The following is a 13861-nucleotide window of genomic DNA, read 5'->3' as shown; positions in this document are numbered from 1 at the left end:
ACTGGCTACTGTTGCTCTTTTTTCCATTTACTGTATAATCAGATGAATTTTAATTTAAAATCTCACTCTAACTACATTTCAAATGAACTGAAATTTAAAACCATTCCTGCTCCATATATGCAGTTCAAATGTCAATGTGGCATTGAGACATAGCTCATTCCATCCAAGGACTATGTTACAGATTTTTAAAAGTGGATTGAAATAGTACCTATTCACTTCTTTACTGTATGTCAAGGCCAACAAAGCATGAGAAGAATACTGAATTTCACCCAACCTTGCAAGACTGTCGTGTCTCCAAAACTAGAACTTTCCAAAACAACAGAACCTTGACATCTCCAAGTACAGATTCAAAAACAAGGCAGTTATGCCACAAAGCATGCCTCTGTAGCGTGGGTTCTTCCACACACGGCTGGCAGAATGGGAAGGACAACAGTGTGATGGGGAAGTAGTGTGGGTCCGTGAGTGAGTCTTCCCAGCATGTTAATGTTTTGAAGCTATCAAGGGCAAGATTTTTCACAAATAATAAAGACTTGGGGGGGTGGGTTAGGGACAGGAAAAAAGAAAAAGAAAAATGGTGAGAATTTTATTAAAGTACCTTTCTTTGATACAAGTAGTGGCGGCTGGTTTAGTGTCTTCAATATCCGTTATGCTTTCCACTACCTAGTGATGCTGAGTGATGCACACGTTGAAGACTAAACCCTGGCTCAGGGCTTTAATTTGGGGGAAACTGGCCTCCAGTAGAAGCTAACCTACAAGAATCTACATACCAAAAAAGGAAAAGCATGTCCCAGGATAAAATAAGGCCTAGAACCACCTGGGTTCGATGCTGAGTGCAAACATCACCCATACTTCCGTGCTCTTATTTTTATTTGGATTGTCATTATTTCTGTTAGTGCTCTGGTTACAGAATCACATAACTTTTTTGCTTGTTTTTTTAAATTGAAGTATAGTCAGTTTACAATGTTGTGTCAATTTCTAGTAAAGTCACATGGTTTTAAGTAGGCTAGCCTTAATCCTATTTTTTCCACAGCCCTGTTATTTTTGGTGTGTGATTTTGCAGAGTGAGAGGGTTTTCAGGAACGCATATGTCATGTTATGGGAGATGTGTGTGTACCACGAATTGAGATAGTGAAAGTAAATGCCGAGCAAACAGGCAAAATGACACATTCCAACCTTACAGGGCCCCATTCAAAATCTTGTAACAGGCCTGACAGATACCATCTCATTTCATCCTAAACTACTACACCTTGAAAACTACCTAAAAATTATGTGGTCCCTTATCAAATACTGGAAACCACAAGTATGGTCCACAAATGCTACAAACAATTCTAACTCGATTTTTTCAAATTTACAATGTGATTGCTTTTAATTTCAGCTCAGTTTTGACAGCTTTTATTTAATTTGCAAATGGAGCAATAAATGCTTTATGTAGCTTCTCTTTTCTGCCAATCAAAAAGCACACCGTCACCCACTAGGTCTAGCAAAACCATCTGAGATTGCTTACATTCTGAGTATATGATTCTTTCATTGGAAGGCACAGTCTTTTCCTTCAGAGTCACCTTTAATGAAAACTGCCTTACAGAAGGCAAAATGGCAGCATCCTAAATACATGGGGGTATTTATAACTATTTAGTTATAACTTAGTTTACTACTCAAAAGTTGCATTCCTTATAACCAAGCAAAACAGCAGATTTGGAGAGTTCTGCTCATTTTGATCTGGAATCACAGAGGATCCAGCCCAGTCTACAGTGTGCCTGCCCAGACACCGGGTGGCCCTCTCTGCCAGCTGTGGCCCTCCTGGCAGTTCTGACCCTGAGCTTCCCAGTTACAAGGAGCTTGGGTATTCTCACCACCACCACAGCACATTCCGAGACGGAGCTCCAAGGGATGTTATTTCGGTGTGTGTAGGTTTTCGGTGTCCTTGCTGATCCACTGTGCTAGTACCTTACCCGCATGGAGCAGCAGAGTCAAACACCGATAATCCCCTCCCAAGCCCTCCCCTAGTTCTTCCTCCCCATGAATCCATCAAGCAGAGTGCAGTCAAGTCATTTCTCCTCTCTGCTCCCTCTGTTCCCATTCCTAATGAGACTTATTTAATACCTATTACGTCACCTCTCCCCTTTCACTCACCAGTTTCTTTTTAGGAATCCTATCCTTGGCACTAATTTCAACAAATATAACATTTCTGAAAATCTGAGACATGAAATTCACTCTGGATTGGATATCAATTTCCCCAACACAATAAAATGCCTCTAACCCAGCACTTCTGGAGCACCAACAGTGATAATTTGTGTTAATAATGACCTTGAAGTACTTCAAATTTCCATAGTCGCTTATGAATCAAAAGAATATTCAAGCATATGCTGTACAGTTTTACTGCTAAATGCTTTTACAGTATTCTAAATCTTAAGCATAGTCTATGGCAAATAAAGCTACCATTTGATTAATATCCACTTTTGACAACCCATTTCCAGCTAAGAGTCAGGTCCGATCAGACACTGGTGTGTACTGCTTGGGGAACTTCCTAAAACCACAGGCTTTTTAAATATGTAGAGTCCAAGGCACCCCCCAGACCTGCTGTACCATAACCTCTTGTGGTAGAACCCAAACAGCCGACTCCCCAGACGATTCCGACACACTGCCAAGATTTGAAAACAACTGCTTCGCAACCTTAAGGAAAGAGCTGCTATTCTTGGTGTTTCCAACAGGTAAATGGAGAATCAACACAAGGGTGCATCTTCTCTGCGGAGCTGAATACTTCAGACTAGAAATCAGAGATCTCAAAGAACTTCAGCCTGTACATCCAGAGGCCCCAGGGCTTCACGATGATCACCCCTCCACTTCCAATGAGCCAGAATAGCAAAGCCCCAAAGGAATCAGTGCAAAGAGCCTCCTGATCGTATAACAAAAGAAATACGATAGAGAAAACTGCACATTTCTTGCCATCAGTGAGATCTGGCTTCAAAACTTTCCTCGGTTACCAGTGACTTATCAGATTACTTAACCTCTCTAAACTCATTTCTTCATCTGTAAAACAGGCACAGAAAAACTTACGAAAATTTAAATGAAACAATATTTGTAAAAGTAGAATTTCCATCACAGTTTCCTTTCCACTTTAGTAATTCCTATATGCCTCCTCCGCTCTCCTTCAACTGGAGACATACATTCTAACCTGTTAACATATACTTCTGTCAGCCCTTACCTCAGGTTATTGCTATTACAAAAGGACACACGAGGCATATTTTAATTTTTTCCTCCAAAACTAATATGAAGCTGTCTACAGACAACCAGTTGAAAACCCACCAGTGCCTAGATTCATAAAAACCTCTTTGGGACAGAATTTTTTTAAACTCTCAGGTCCTGATTCCAGTAGAGCAATGGCTCTCGAACTTCAGAGAGATAAGAATTACTAGGGAGTTCATTTAAAATACAAACCCCATCTCCCACCAGCAATTTCATAATTTATCCAGGAAAGGATCCTCAATGGCCCCTAAAATCATGAGGTAAAAGGTTGTCACAAAACAGGCCATCAACCCTTGCCAGAGCCTTACCCCACAAGTTAGTTACTGACTGTAAGGGGGAAAATGTACCTTCATACAGAAAAATCTGGCAGCCAGATCCTTAACCAAGAGATAAAACTCAGTGTCACTAACAGCAGGATGAACCAGGTTATCATGTGATATGACGCAAATGTAAGTAAAAAGCAGTACTTTTGATAAAAATATGCAGCCTGAATGTAATCAAGCCCCTAGACACACACTCAAGTTTACCCAGGACACAGAAAGCAGCTGACACTTGGAGGAAACAACAAGGCAATCCAAAACAGGGAGCATACAGAACTGGCCCAGACTCCACAAAAGTCAACATCATGAAGAAAAGACAAATTTAAGCTTCGTTCTAGAGTTAAAGAAACATAAAAGCAATGCTGATTAAGCAATTTTGATTAATCCCTGTTGGCGGGGGGAGGGGGGTTATGAAAGACACTGCTGGGGACAAACGAGCAAATACGAATATGAAGCAGCTATTAGGTGATTTTCTAGAATTACAGACTAAGTATGGGATTATCGTTAATTTTCTTAGATGGGATAATAGTATTGTAGCTGTACAGAATTATTCTCATTACTTAGTATGTGAGAAGAAATATGGAGAGGTGCAATCTCACAATATATGTTAAACGCACATATATAAAGCTATCTATATCAAGTACAGAATCCAGGTAGATGGCAACAGGTGTTCAATACACTTCTCTTTCAGTTTCCCCGTGTGCTTAAAAGTTACCACAATAAAGACTGAGCAAAAATACATTCACTGGTTCAACTCCCTGAGGTTCTGATTCCTTAAGCCCATAGTAGACTCACAAATCCACATTCTCAGAAGCCCTGGCCCATCCTAATACAAGAGCTTCTCTGACCACTCCAAGAAACACAGCCGAGGAGAGAAAGCAGAGCCAGTCAGCTGTATGGAAGGGCCTGGGTTCCAAATTCCCTGCCGGCTCTAACTTATCGGCAGGTTTCCGGAGCCGGGGATCTGGTGTCTTCCTCACTTCTGCCACCGTTCTTCACGTGTGCAGTATGTTTAAGATGGAATGAAAAGGGGGCATAATGGTGAAAGAGAGACTTTCTATTTCATGTACCTGTGATTCTTTGAGAGCATCTGGCCAGGACAAACAAGAACTATCATCCCCACCTCCCTTCCAAGGGTGCTGTGAAGCCAAGTGATGTGTCTACCTTCCTGTGAACTGAATAATCAAATTTCTTCCTAGAAATGAGTGATGAACATAAAATCTATGCTCTGTAAAGTAATGACTAAGATAAAACAGAAACAGCCTCCTCACAATCCAAAAGAGAAAAGGCCAAAATACTGCATTCAAAACAAAAGTTACTTTAAAAACCACTTGTTTGATATTTCAGGATAAAAGCAATACACACAAAGAAATTTTTGTTAGCAATACGCAAAATACTGAAGGATACTGTGGTTTGTTTTAAAGTATATTAAAATAATGCAGTATGCCAAGATCTACCCACATCAGACGTACAGAAAAGGAAAACCTAAGATTGACTTGTGTGTACAAGGCATTAACGTCTTAGAACAATATTCACTGACTCCTCCAAGCAAATCCCATCTTCCCCCAAAATTCAACTTAAACCAAAAAAGTATCTATATCTTAATAAAATACAAAACACAAAAAAATTCACTTGGAATCATTTTCTGAAACAGCTCACAACTGACAAGGAAGCTAGCATTTAAAAATGTTTTTTACAAACACTAACTTTTTAAAGCTAGAAAATACATATCAAACGATAAATTGCAGTAGGTGATTTGAAGTTCTTCCCCAGTTAGAAATGAATCTTGGTTAAAAAAAAAAAAAACTCAGAAAAGCCTGCGAAAGATATAACTTAGATATATGCACTGCTTTAGCTTAATCTAACAGTAAGAAAACTTAAAAGATTATAAAAAGACACTTTAAAATAATTTTAGCTGAAATTGCAAATACAAAAAAGTAGCTAATAAACCAGCATAACAAGTTGCTCAGGAAGTCTTATCCACTATGAACATCAACATTAGCTAGCAATATATATAACATGCCTCTATAAAGTAGCAAAGTGATTAAAAAATAATGAAAAAAATTAAGTCAACATAAAACATGATAGGACTTCAAAGCAGCTCTGGGAAACATACACATTTTTTAATATTTTCATTGTTCAAACTACAGTCTGAAATTCCTTGTTTAAAACTTCAGAGTGCTAATACCTATAGCATAACACACTTTCTAAAACTGAGGGAACCTTAAAGATCAATCAATTTAACTCCTTACTTGATAAAATATAACAGAAGGAAATTGAGACCAGAGATCTTTTTGTAACCTGCAGAATGATAAACTGACTTCTTAACCCCAATGTTTCCCTCAATGCTTAATACTATGCTATGTCTTGTGTGTACATGTTTTGTTTTTGTGTTTTTGAAGTATCTCCAGTAGTGGTAAATAGTGGATTGTCTTCAGGCAAAAATCAGAAGTCACTAAACTTTTGAAATGAGGCTGTATTTTCAAGATTAAAAAAATAATAATGCTTGCAGAGCCAAATAAGAAATTCAGAATTTCTCACTAGAAGAAACTAGGTAACTTAGAGTAACATCAGGAGTAAACTAAAGTTTTCCCCACAAACCTGTCTGCAGAAAGCAAGCTGCAAAGCAACCTGGTCCAAGGGGAAAATTGCAACATTTGAGGCACAGTTTCTTTTTGCATCCCGCCTACTCTTTCCCACACTCTGGAATGCATCCATCCCATAACCCTAACTAATTGATCTTATGAATACATTCTACAAAATCAAAGCAAATGGTGATAAAAGGCAGAAATGAACTGCTTGTGATTTCTGACATGTGTCTACTACATTTCCAGAATGCTAGTCTGCTGTAATACAAATTTTGATGTTTTGTTTCTAGATCATTCTGGAAATACTATCCGTCATCACTGGCTGCAATTTTACTCAAAGTGTGCCACTTTTTCATCACCTTCACTTGAAAATTCACCATAAATGTCAAGCTTTTACTGTTTCTGTTCACTTAAAAATGAGAAATAATCTTCAGAGACGCTCTCTTTGTAGTCACTCTCCTTTTAGGAAGTAGCTCTTTATCTAAATATAACTCTTCTTACTCTCACAACTAATCATGTACTTCTATGAATTTTTTCCCTCAAGTGGGGAGGGAGAGGCAAAGGAAATAACTAGATGAGACAATCTGATGTTGTTAAATTTGTCCCTTTTTTCCTTGATGGTATCAAAAAATTCACCCACTGTAAGATTATAATATTATCCTACATTTTCTTCTAGTGTTTTTACAGCTTAACATTTTATGTTTACACTTCTAATTCTTTTAGAATTTTTGTTTCTGTAAAAACAGAGATCAATTCTTCCTCAACTGGCTAGTCAATTATCACTTGTTAGGTAATCTTTTTTCCCTTCACTGATTAGAAATGCTGCCTTGACTACCTACCAAATTCTCACAAACATGTCAATTTATTTCTCTTTACTCTGCTTCACTACTGATTTGCTTAATTCCTCTACCAGTGGCACAATGTTCTAATTATTGACACTTTATAGCATATTCACTTTTTGATAGTGTAAGTCTCAAAATTTTTCTTTTTCCAGGTTTTTTTTGACTACTCAAACACATTACTTTCCTCAGATCAATTTTTCCCAAGTTTCTCTTCAAAAAATCCCACTGAGTTTCTTTTGAACCATAATTCCATTAAATTTATGGACAAAATGAAAAAAAAAGATATTTTTACAATACTGACATTCCCACCCAGTAATAAGCAGACTATGTAAAGCCCCCTAAACACACACACACACACAATCTTTTAACATGACAATGACTGGTAATCATCCTGGACCCACAAGAATGAATTTCCTTATTTGTAAGGTAACATTTCCGCTCACAAATCACAAAATCCTAGAGCTAGAGGGACATTACCGATCACTCAGCCCAACACCTCTTGGAATCCTGGCTATGTTTACCTCAAGCCTACTTAAGAGAATCATTTCAAAATTAATTTCCCTTTTACATGCAACACAATCATAAAAGTGCTATTTGAATTACATAAAAGGCAAAGAAGGAGGCTACATTTATTGAAGAATGCTTTGAATCTAGGAATCCTTTTAGAATAAGATCCATACTTAGGCTCCAAGGAAAAAACATTGAGTACTTTAAGTGCACACACTTGAGACAGCCTCAAGTACTGTACTTAGACACTCATATTTCCAAGGTAAACTCATTTTGTTATGGTGTTGTCCAGGAACCAGACTTCCCAGTACCAAATCATTCCATTCCCAACTGTTCCATCATATTTATTAAGAACACAAATCCAATAACAATCTCCAAATGGAATAAGCCTGAAACCCAATTCTAAAAGTGCTTCTCAAGCCCATCTGATCACCTGTGGAGCTTAAAAACAAGATTGCCTGGGTCTCACCCAGAGATTCTTCCTCAGCAGGACCAGCAATGCTCAGGCATTTTTTTGTTTAAGTTGTAGTAGGTCCTATTCTCAGCCAGAGTTAAGAACCACTGTTCTAAAATACTCAACAAGAACAAAGCCCCACAATATTCCAAGCATCCCTATACGGGGTGGGGGGAAAGGGAAAAGGGAATGAAAAGTTAGAAATTTTTAAAATCTTCACCAGCCCAGCAACATTTGCTGCTGATTATACAGAGAGCTGTGTTCCTATATTAAACCAAGGACTTGAAACAGGAAAAAATGCTAAAACAAAGCTTTAGATTGTTCACAGATTGATGACCCCGTTATGGTAGGTGAAACACCGTTTTCTTTTTTCTCCCTGGAAGGCAACCCTCCACTCCACCACATATACCAAGATGAAAAACAGCTGACATTCACTTTAAAAGTGTCAAGTAAAATTAAGACTTTAAGAAAAAATTTTAAAACATATCCATAAAAATAAACAAAAAGGGGGATTAATGATTTGGCTGCGACATCATGTCATGACATTACATGAAATTTCAAAGAACTGTCGGTTCTTGACTGCACTGAGCTGCCAACACACTAAGCACCCTCTGAAAGTAGCACAAAAGCAAAGAAAGACCGATCTGCTGAAGGAAAAACTTAGACACAAAAATGCAACAAGTATACTAAACCAAACTGTTCCTAAGATCCAACCCTCCAAGAAAATGATCTCACTTTCTAATAACAACACATTGTACTAAACCGAAGCCCGGTGTGACTCCTTCTCCTGGTATCAGTGACTCATATACCTGCTGTCCCCGGGAAAAACACCTGCAGAATAGAGCACGTAAGCTGGACAGTAAGTTTCACGTCAAGGCGTTAGTGAAGGTAAAGCACGCACTCAGCAGACCTCAACCACACGCTGGTGCTCCGCAAAGCGCGGTTCATGAAACCGAATCACCCTACCAGCAACTACTCTTCCATGCTCCAATTCTGGCCCAGACAAAAGTATTTTCTTACAATCTGTGAAGCCATTTGGTAAAAGAGATGTCAGGTATTTTCCATCTTGAAGGGAAGTTTACCACCTCACTGTCAAGAGGAATTACTTTTCCTTAAATTAGCACTGTGCTTTTGTCCAAGCAAGAGTCAAATAATTTTACATTAAAAAAAAAAAGTGAAGAGACATACTCTGTGATTTAATGGAATCAGTTTTGACAACATAATAACTTCATTGACATCTTTTCTTAGAAATGTGGTCCAAACCAAATTCCTAGACCTTAACCCTTATGTCACATGACCACATGGAACAACAAAATTTAAGTAGCAAACATGATTAAGGGAACAAATGTAACCCTAAAAAATCTGAGAAAAAGCAGAGACGTATGTTTACACACACTGACAAGTTTGCCAAGAGATTAAAATAAGGAAAGAATAAACACCTTTCTCCAAAGCTCTTATGATTTCCATGCAAGCCACATGCCTAACAGGTATTAAAGAGCAAATTCTGCTCCAGGAGTATTTCAAGCAAAACAAGCTTACCGAAAAAAATGGGAACAAAAAAGTAAAACCCTTCACCAGTAAATATTTCTTTTGAAGTACAGTGTGATGGAATAAGTAACTTAGCTGAATTAGCATGTCTTTTAATATCTTAACTTTATGAAATATTTAGATATATATTCCAATTTTCAAAGACCAAAAATTCAGACATAGTAAAATCACAGGCATCATTTCAAAAAAAACATATATATATACATACCACTGTAGACCCTGAAAGCTCAGTAAAAATCCGAGTAATACACTATCCTGCTTCAAACAAGTATAAAAGCTAAATTTATACCTAAAATGTCCTTTTCAGTTTGTCCCACAATCTGGACTTCTACTTTGCCAAATACAGTTAAGGTTTAGGTCAATGGAGGGAAAATTAATTCTGCCTAAAAATTTTGTGAAACAGAACTTCAATTTCAGTATGTCCCAAAAGCTTACTACTAAGAAACATCTAGAATGGATTACACCTGAAACAATTCTTTCAGGACTTTTAACCTGACACCAAGGTTTTGACTGCCCACATTTAAGAGTCTAAGACATGGAGAGAGAGATGTTCCGCTTGTTCAGTAGAAGACTATTAATTACATGCCGTTAACTTTTATTACTATTTCAAAATCTCTCTCTTCCTCATACTTTTTGTCCCTCTTGCCCTCATTCTTTATATCTTAACCTGCAAGTAACCAAAAAAGGCATCCTGCTCATCAAACACACTACCTTTGATTCAGTATGGACTGGGGTGTTTTTAGACTTAGATTTCAAATTCAAAACATATTTCAAAAATTTCCTTGACTCCAAATTATGCTCATAATAGATAGATAAAAGTTAACCAATCTTTTTTTTTTTTTAAATTTCATTCCCCCTCTTGTTATCAACCCATCAGCAGGAAACAAATTAGCTGGAGACAAACAGAGCTGAGGGGGGGAAAAGGCTGCTTGGCTCAGTCTAGGAACACCAGTAAACAATCCTGAGAGCGCCAGGAAAATCAAGAACCACTCACATGTCCCTTATCCCGAATCTGCATGTAAATTTCGCAGAACAAAGTTCTTGAATTCACTTTCACAATTTGACTTAATTCAATCCTGTGCCTTCTGAAATGTTTTTAGTAAAACTTCTGAATAGAGGTCTGGACAAACAATTCAAAAGACAATGAACTTAACCTGAGTACATCTCAGTAAACTGAAATCCAGAGCACCTAAAATCTCCCTAGGCATAGGAGCCAGAGTCTAGGCAAAATGTCTTCTCACAGAAGCCATGTACCTGAAGAGCTCCGTGTGATTTCTCTTCAGTAAGATTTTTCCTCTTGCAAATACTCTTACCCACAACTCAGTTTCCAGAACACACTCAAGCTGATTTAAGTTGGAGGGCACAGATTTACCAAGGTTTTAATGGGCTCATTTCCTTAGTTTAGCCAGTTAAGGCTAGTAAAAAAACCCAAAAAACAAAACAAAAAAAACCCTGCAAGTGGTTTGAGGGATTCACCTGGCAGATGGAAAATTTACAAAAGCAGGGGAGGGCCCGAAGGCCACGCTCCGGGCTTGTGTAAACATAAATCACCTGCGCACTGGTCTGGCTACCAAAATCAGTGCTCCACCAGAACTGGTGACCAGGTGGCTAAGTGATTTTCTGGAAGTGAGTTAAAAACAAACGCTTATGCCTATCACATACTATACAATTCTACCTGTCACTAAGAAGAGGGCACGTCTAAAACAGCAAAAAAAAAAAAAAGTCATTTTCCTTCAAGGAGAGCAGCGGTTTGGAGTCATTTGCAGGGGATGGGATTGCAGGAAGGGGGGGAGGGGGCGTGGAATAAAGGAGCGCTAAAAGGAGAGGCAGCCAGGGGTTCTGCACAGGGCCCCACACAGGCCACTGCGGAGGAAAGACCGGGAAAGAGGGGAAGATGTCTCACCGGGGGACAAAACCGAGTGCAAACCGGCTGGAAGAAGGAAGGTTCCCCCCCAGGAGGCGAGCTAGGGTGCAGATAAAAAGCGCTAGCGGCTGGTTACCTTGGGAGACAGGGTAAAGGGACCATGAGAATATAAAGATCCAGAGAGATGGAGGGGAGGGAAAGGATGAGGCAGGGTCTCCGCTAAGTGCGAACCAGGGATGAAGACACACAAACCGGGTCTTGGGCCTCCCTGGGCCAAAAGGCGTGGCCAGGGATCGAGATCGAAGGATGGTCTTTTTGAGACGCCAGGGTAAGTGCGTGGCAAACCCCTCCTGTAAGACCCCGGGCCAGGCCCGTCCGAGGGGCCCACCTGCGGGGCACCTCGAGGGAGGGGCGCACTCCGGAGGGCTCTGGCCTCGCCCGCGGGGCCCTCTGCAGGGCTGGCTGGCCAGGCCCCCGCCCCCACCCCCGCAGTGCTCTTACCTCCACACCTGCCCCATCTGCAGCAGGTGGATGACCGACTGCCAGATCCACACGGAGAGGCGGCACAGGCGCTGCGCCCCTGGCGTGGCCGAGACCCCCACGCCGTGGCCGTAAGTGGCCCCCATCATGGGGGGGCCCCGGCTGGTGAGCCCCTCCACGGCGCCCAGCCCGCCGCCCGTGTAGTCCTGCACGAACCAGCGGAAGCTCAGGCTCTGCACCAGCAGCGACGGCACCAGCACGAAGAAGAGGGTCAGCCCGAAGTAGCCGTAGTCCCCCTTGCGGTAGTAGTCGAGGGCCAGCCACAGGTCGGTGCCCACGTCCCCGAAGAAGACCAGTAGCGCCAGCACGATCCACAGGCAGTCGAGCCACGGCCGCTCCACCTGCGGCGGCTGCGGCCGCTCGGCCGAGGGCGTCGGGCGGCCGGCGTCCGCGGGCGGCTGCAGCGGCTGGTCCCCCCCGTCGGCGGCGGCGGCGCTGCGGCGCGGCTTCCTGCCCAGGAGGGAGCGCAGGCAGGCGGAGCGGCAGCCCCAGTAGCACGAGGAGGTGTTGCAGCAGTGGCAGATGTGCAGCGAGCTGCTCTCGCCAGGCTCGCTGCCGTCGCCGCCGCCGCCGCAGCCGCCTCCCCCGGGCTCCCCGTCCTCCTCGCCGCCGCTGCCCACCGCCTCGTCCAGGTTGTGCAGCTGGGCGAAGCCCACCCCCACGCCACCGCCATCGGATTTCGCCGCCATCTTGACTCTCTTCCCAGCTCCGGAGGTTGGGGGGGGAGGGACGGGTGGGGGGGGAAGAAGGCAGGGAACGGGGAGGGGGGGGAAACGAATGGAGAGGAAGGGGGGCGGGGAGGAAGCGGGGGAGCAAACGAACGAGGGGGGAGTGGGCCAGGGAACCCCCTCCGCTTCCGGGTAGTTGGCGTCACTTCCGGGCGAGCCCCCCAATCGCACGGCGCCCGCAGCTCCCCAGCCCTACCCTCCCGGCCAAGATGGCCGCCCTCCTGTGCCTCAGCTGCTGGGCGGGGGGCCGGGGGGTTCACCCCGCCAGGGCTCCCCTTCCCCTCTTCCGTTGACCCCGAAACCCATCAGGTTGACCCCTCGGCGTTTCTGAATCCCGCTGAGCCGAGTGAGGCGGTCCAAAGTGATCCCTGGAAGGGGCAGTGCCAGACGTTTTGGGGTCCCCTTCCTCAGCGTCGCAGCTCACAGCTTTCCTCCTAGAGAAACGCCCCCTAACACCCTCCCGGCTGCTGACTGAGGGGCGGGACCTCTGAGGGAAGGGGCGGAGCTAGTGCAAAGCAGGTGATTACATGTCACTTCCGGGAGATAGGATGACCTCATTGTGTAGTTAAACACCCCACCATCAAAATGGCTGTGTCTCACCTCTTTGGCTGTTTGTTCTTTTCTTCTTTTCTTTTAAATTTCTCTTATTCTTTTCTTATTTTGAGGGTCTTTAGAAATTGCTTTGAAGTCAATTTAGAGTCCCACACACTACTTACTTATTCTCACTTCTATTTAGACAGCTCTCTCCTCTTTTACCTCTGTTGACCTCCTGACTTTTTTTTGTCACTGACAACTTTACCATCTTTTACAGTAAAGCTTCCACCATTCCCTTAAGAAGAGTACAGGCAAAATCCAGTTAAAAATCAATCTGCATCTTGAATGTTAGAGCAATGATTGAATTGGCATATTGTGACCTTGAGTGTATTTTCTTCACCATTGAAATTGTATTTCTATCAACTTTTTTTAAAGCATGCAATTCTTAAATTCTAAGACGTTAATTTGGAAAATTCAGAAATAGAGTTTAAGCTGTGTCAATTACTTGTTCAAGCTATTTGAATGTGTGAAAATTGCCTTTTAGAATTTTTTGGTGCCAAGGCTCTGTCAGTAAACATGGTTTTAAAAAGTGAAAATGTTATCAATGTGCTATATCATTAAAATAGGTGCAGGGTACACTATTTCATCTTAACTAACAATTTACAAAAGTGTAGCATCACTGAATGGATTTGA

General features: G+C 41.9%; 1 protein-coding gene across 1 annotated transcript in view; it reads right to left on the bottom strand.

Annotated features, from left to right (window-relative positions):
- Nucleotides 1-13085, bottom strand: part of XKR6 (XK related 6) — a 228294-nt gene extending 215209 nt beyond the window's left edge. Inside the window, exon 1 of the mRNA XM_074355505.1 lies at nucleotides 11868-13085. Coding sequence (XP_074211606.1) covers nucleotides 11868-12595 — 728 coding nt within the window. The 5' untranslated portion in view covers nucleotides 12596-13085. The remainder of the gene's footprint in view (nucleotides 1-11867) is intronic.
- Nucleotides 13086-13861: the final 776 nt, after the last annotated feature.

The sequence above is a fragment of the Camelus bactrianus genome, chromosome 31 (assembly GCF_048773025.1).
Source record: "Camelus bactrianus isolate YW-2024 breed Bactrian camel chromosome 31, ASM4877302v1, whole genome shotgun sequence".
Classification (NCBI taxonomy): domain Eukaryota; kingdom Metazoa; phylum Chordata; class Mammalia; order Artiodactyla; family Camelidae; genus Camelus; species Camelus bactrianus.
This window is presented reverse-complemented; position numbering and strand designations above follow the sequence as displayed.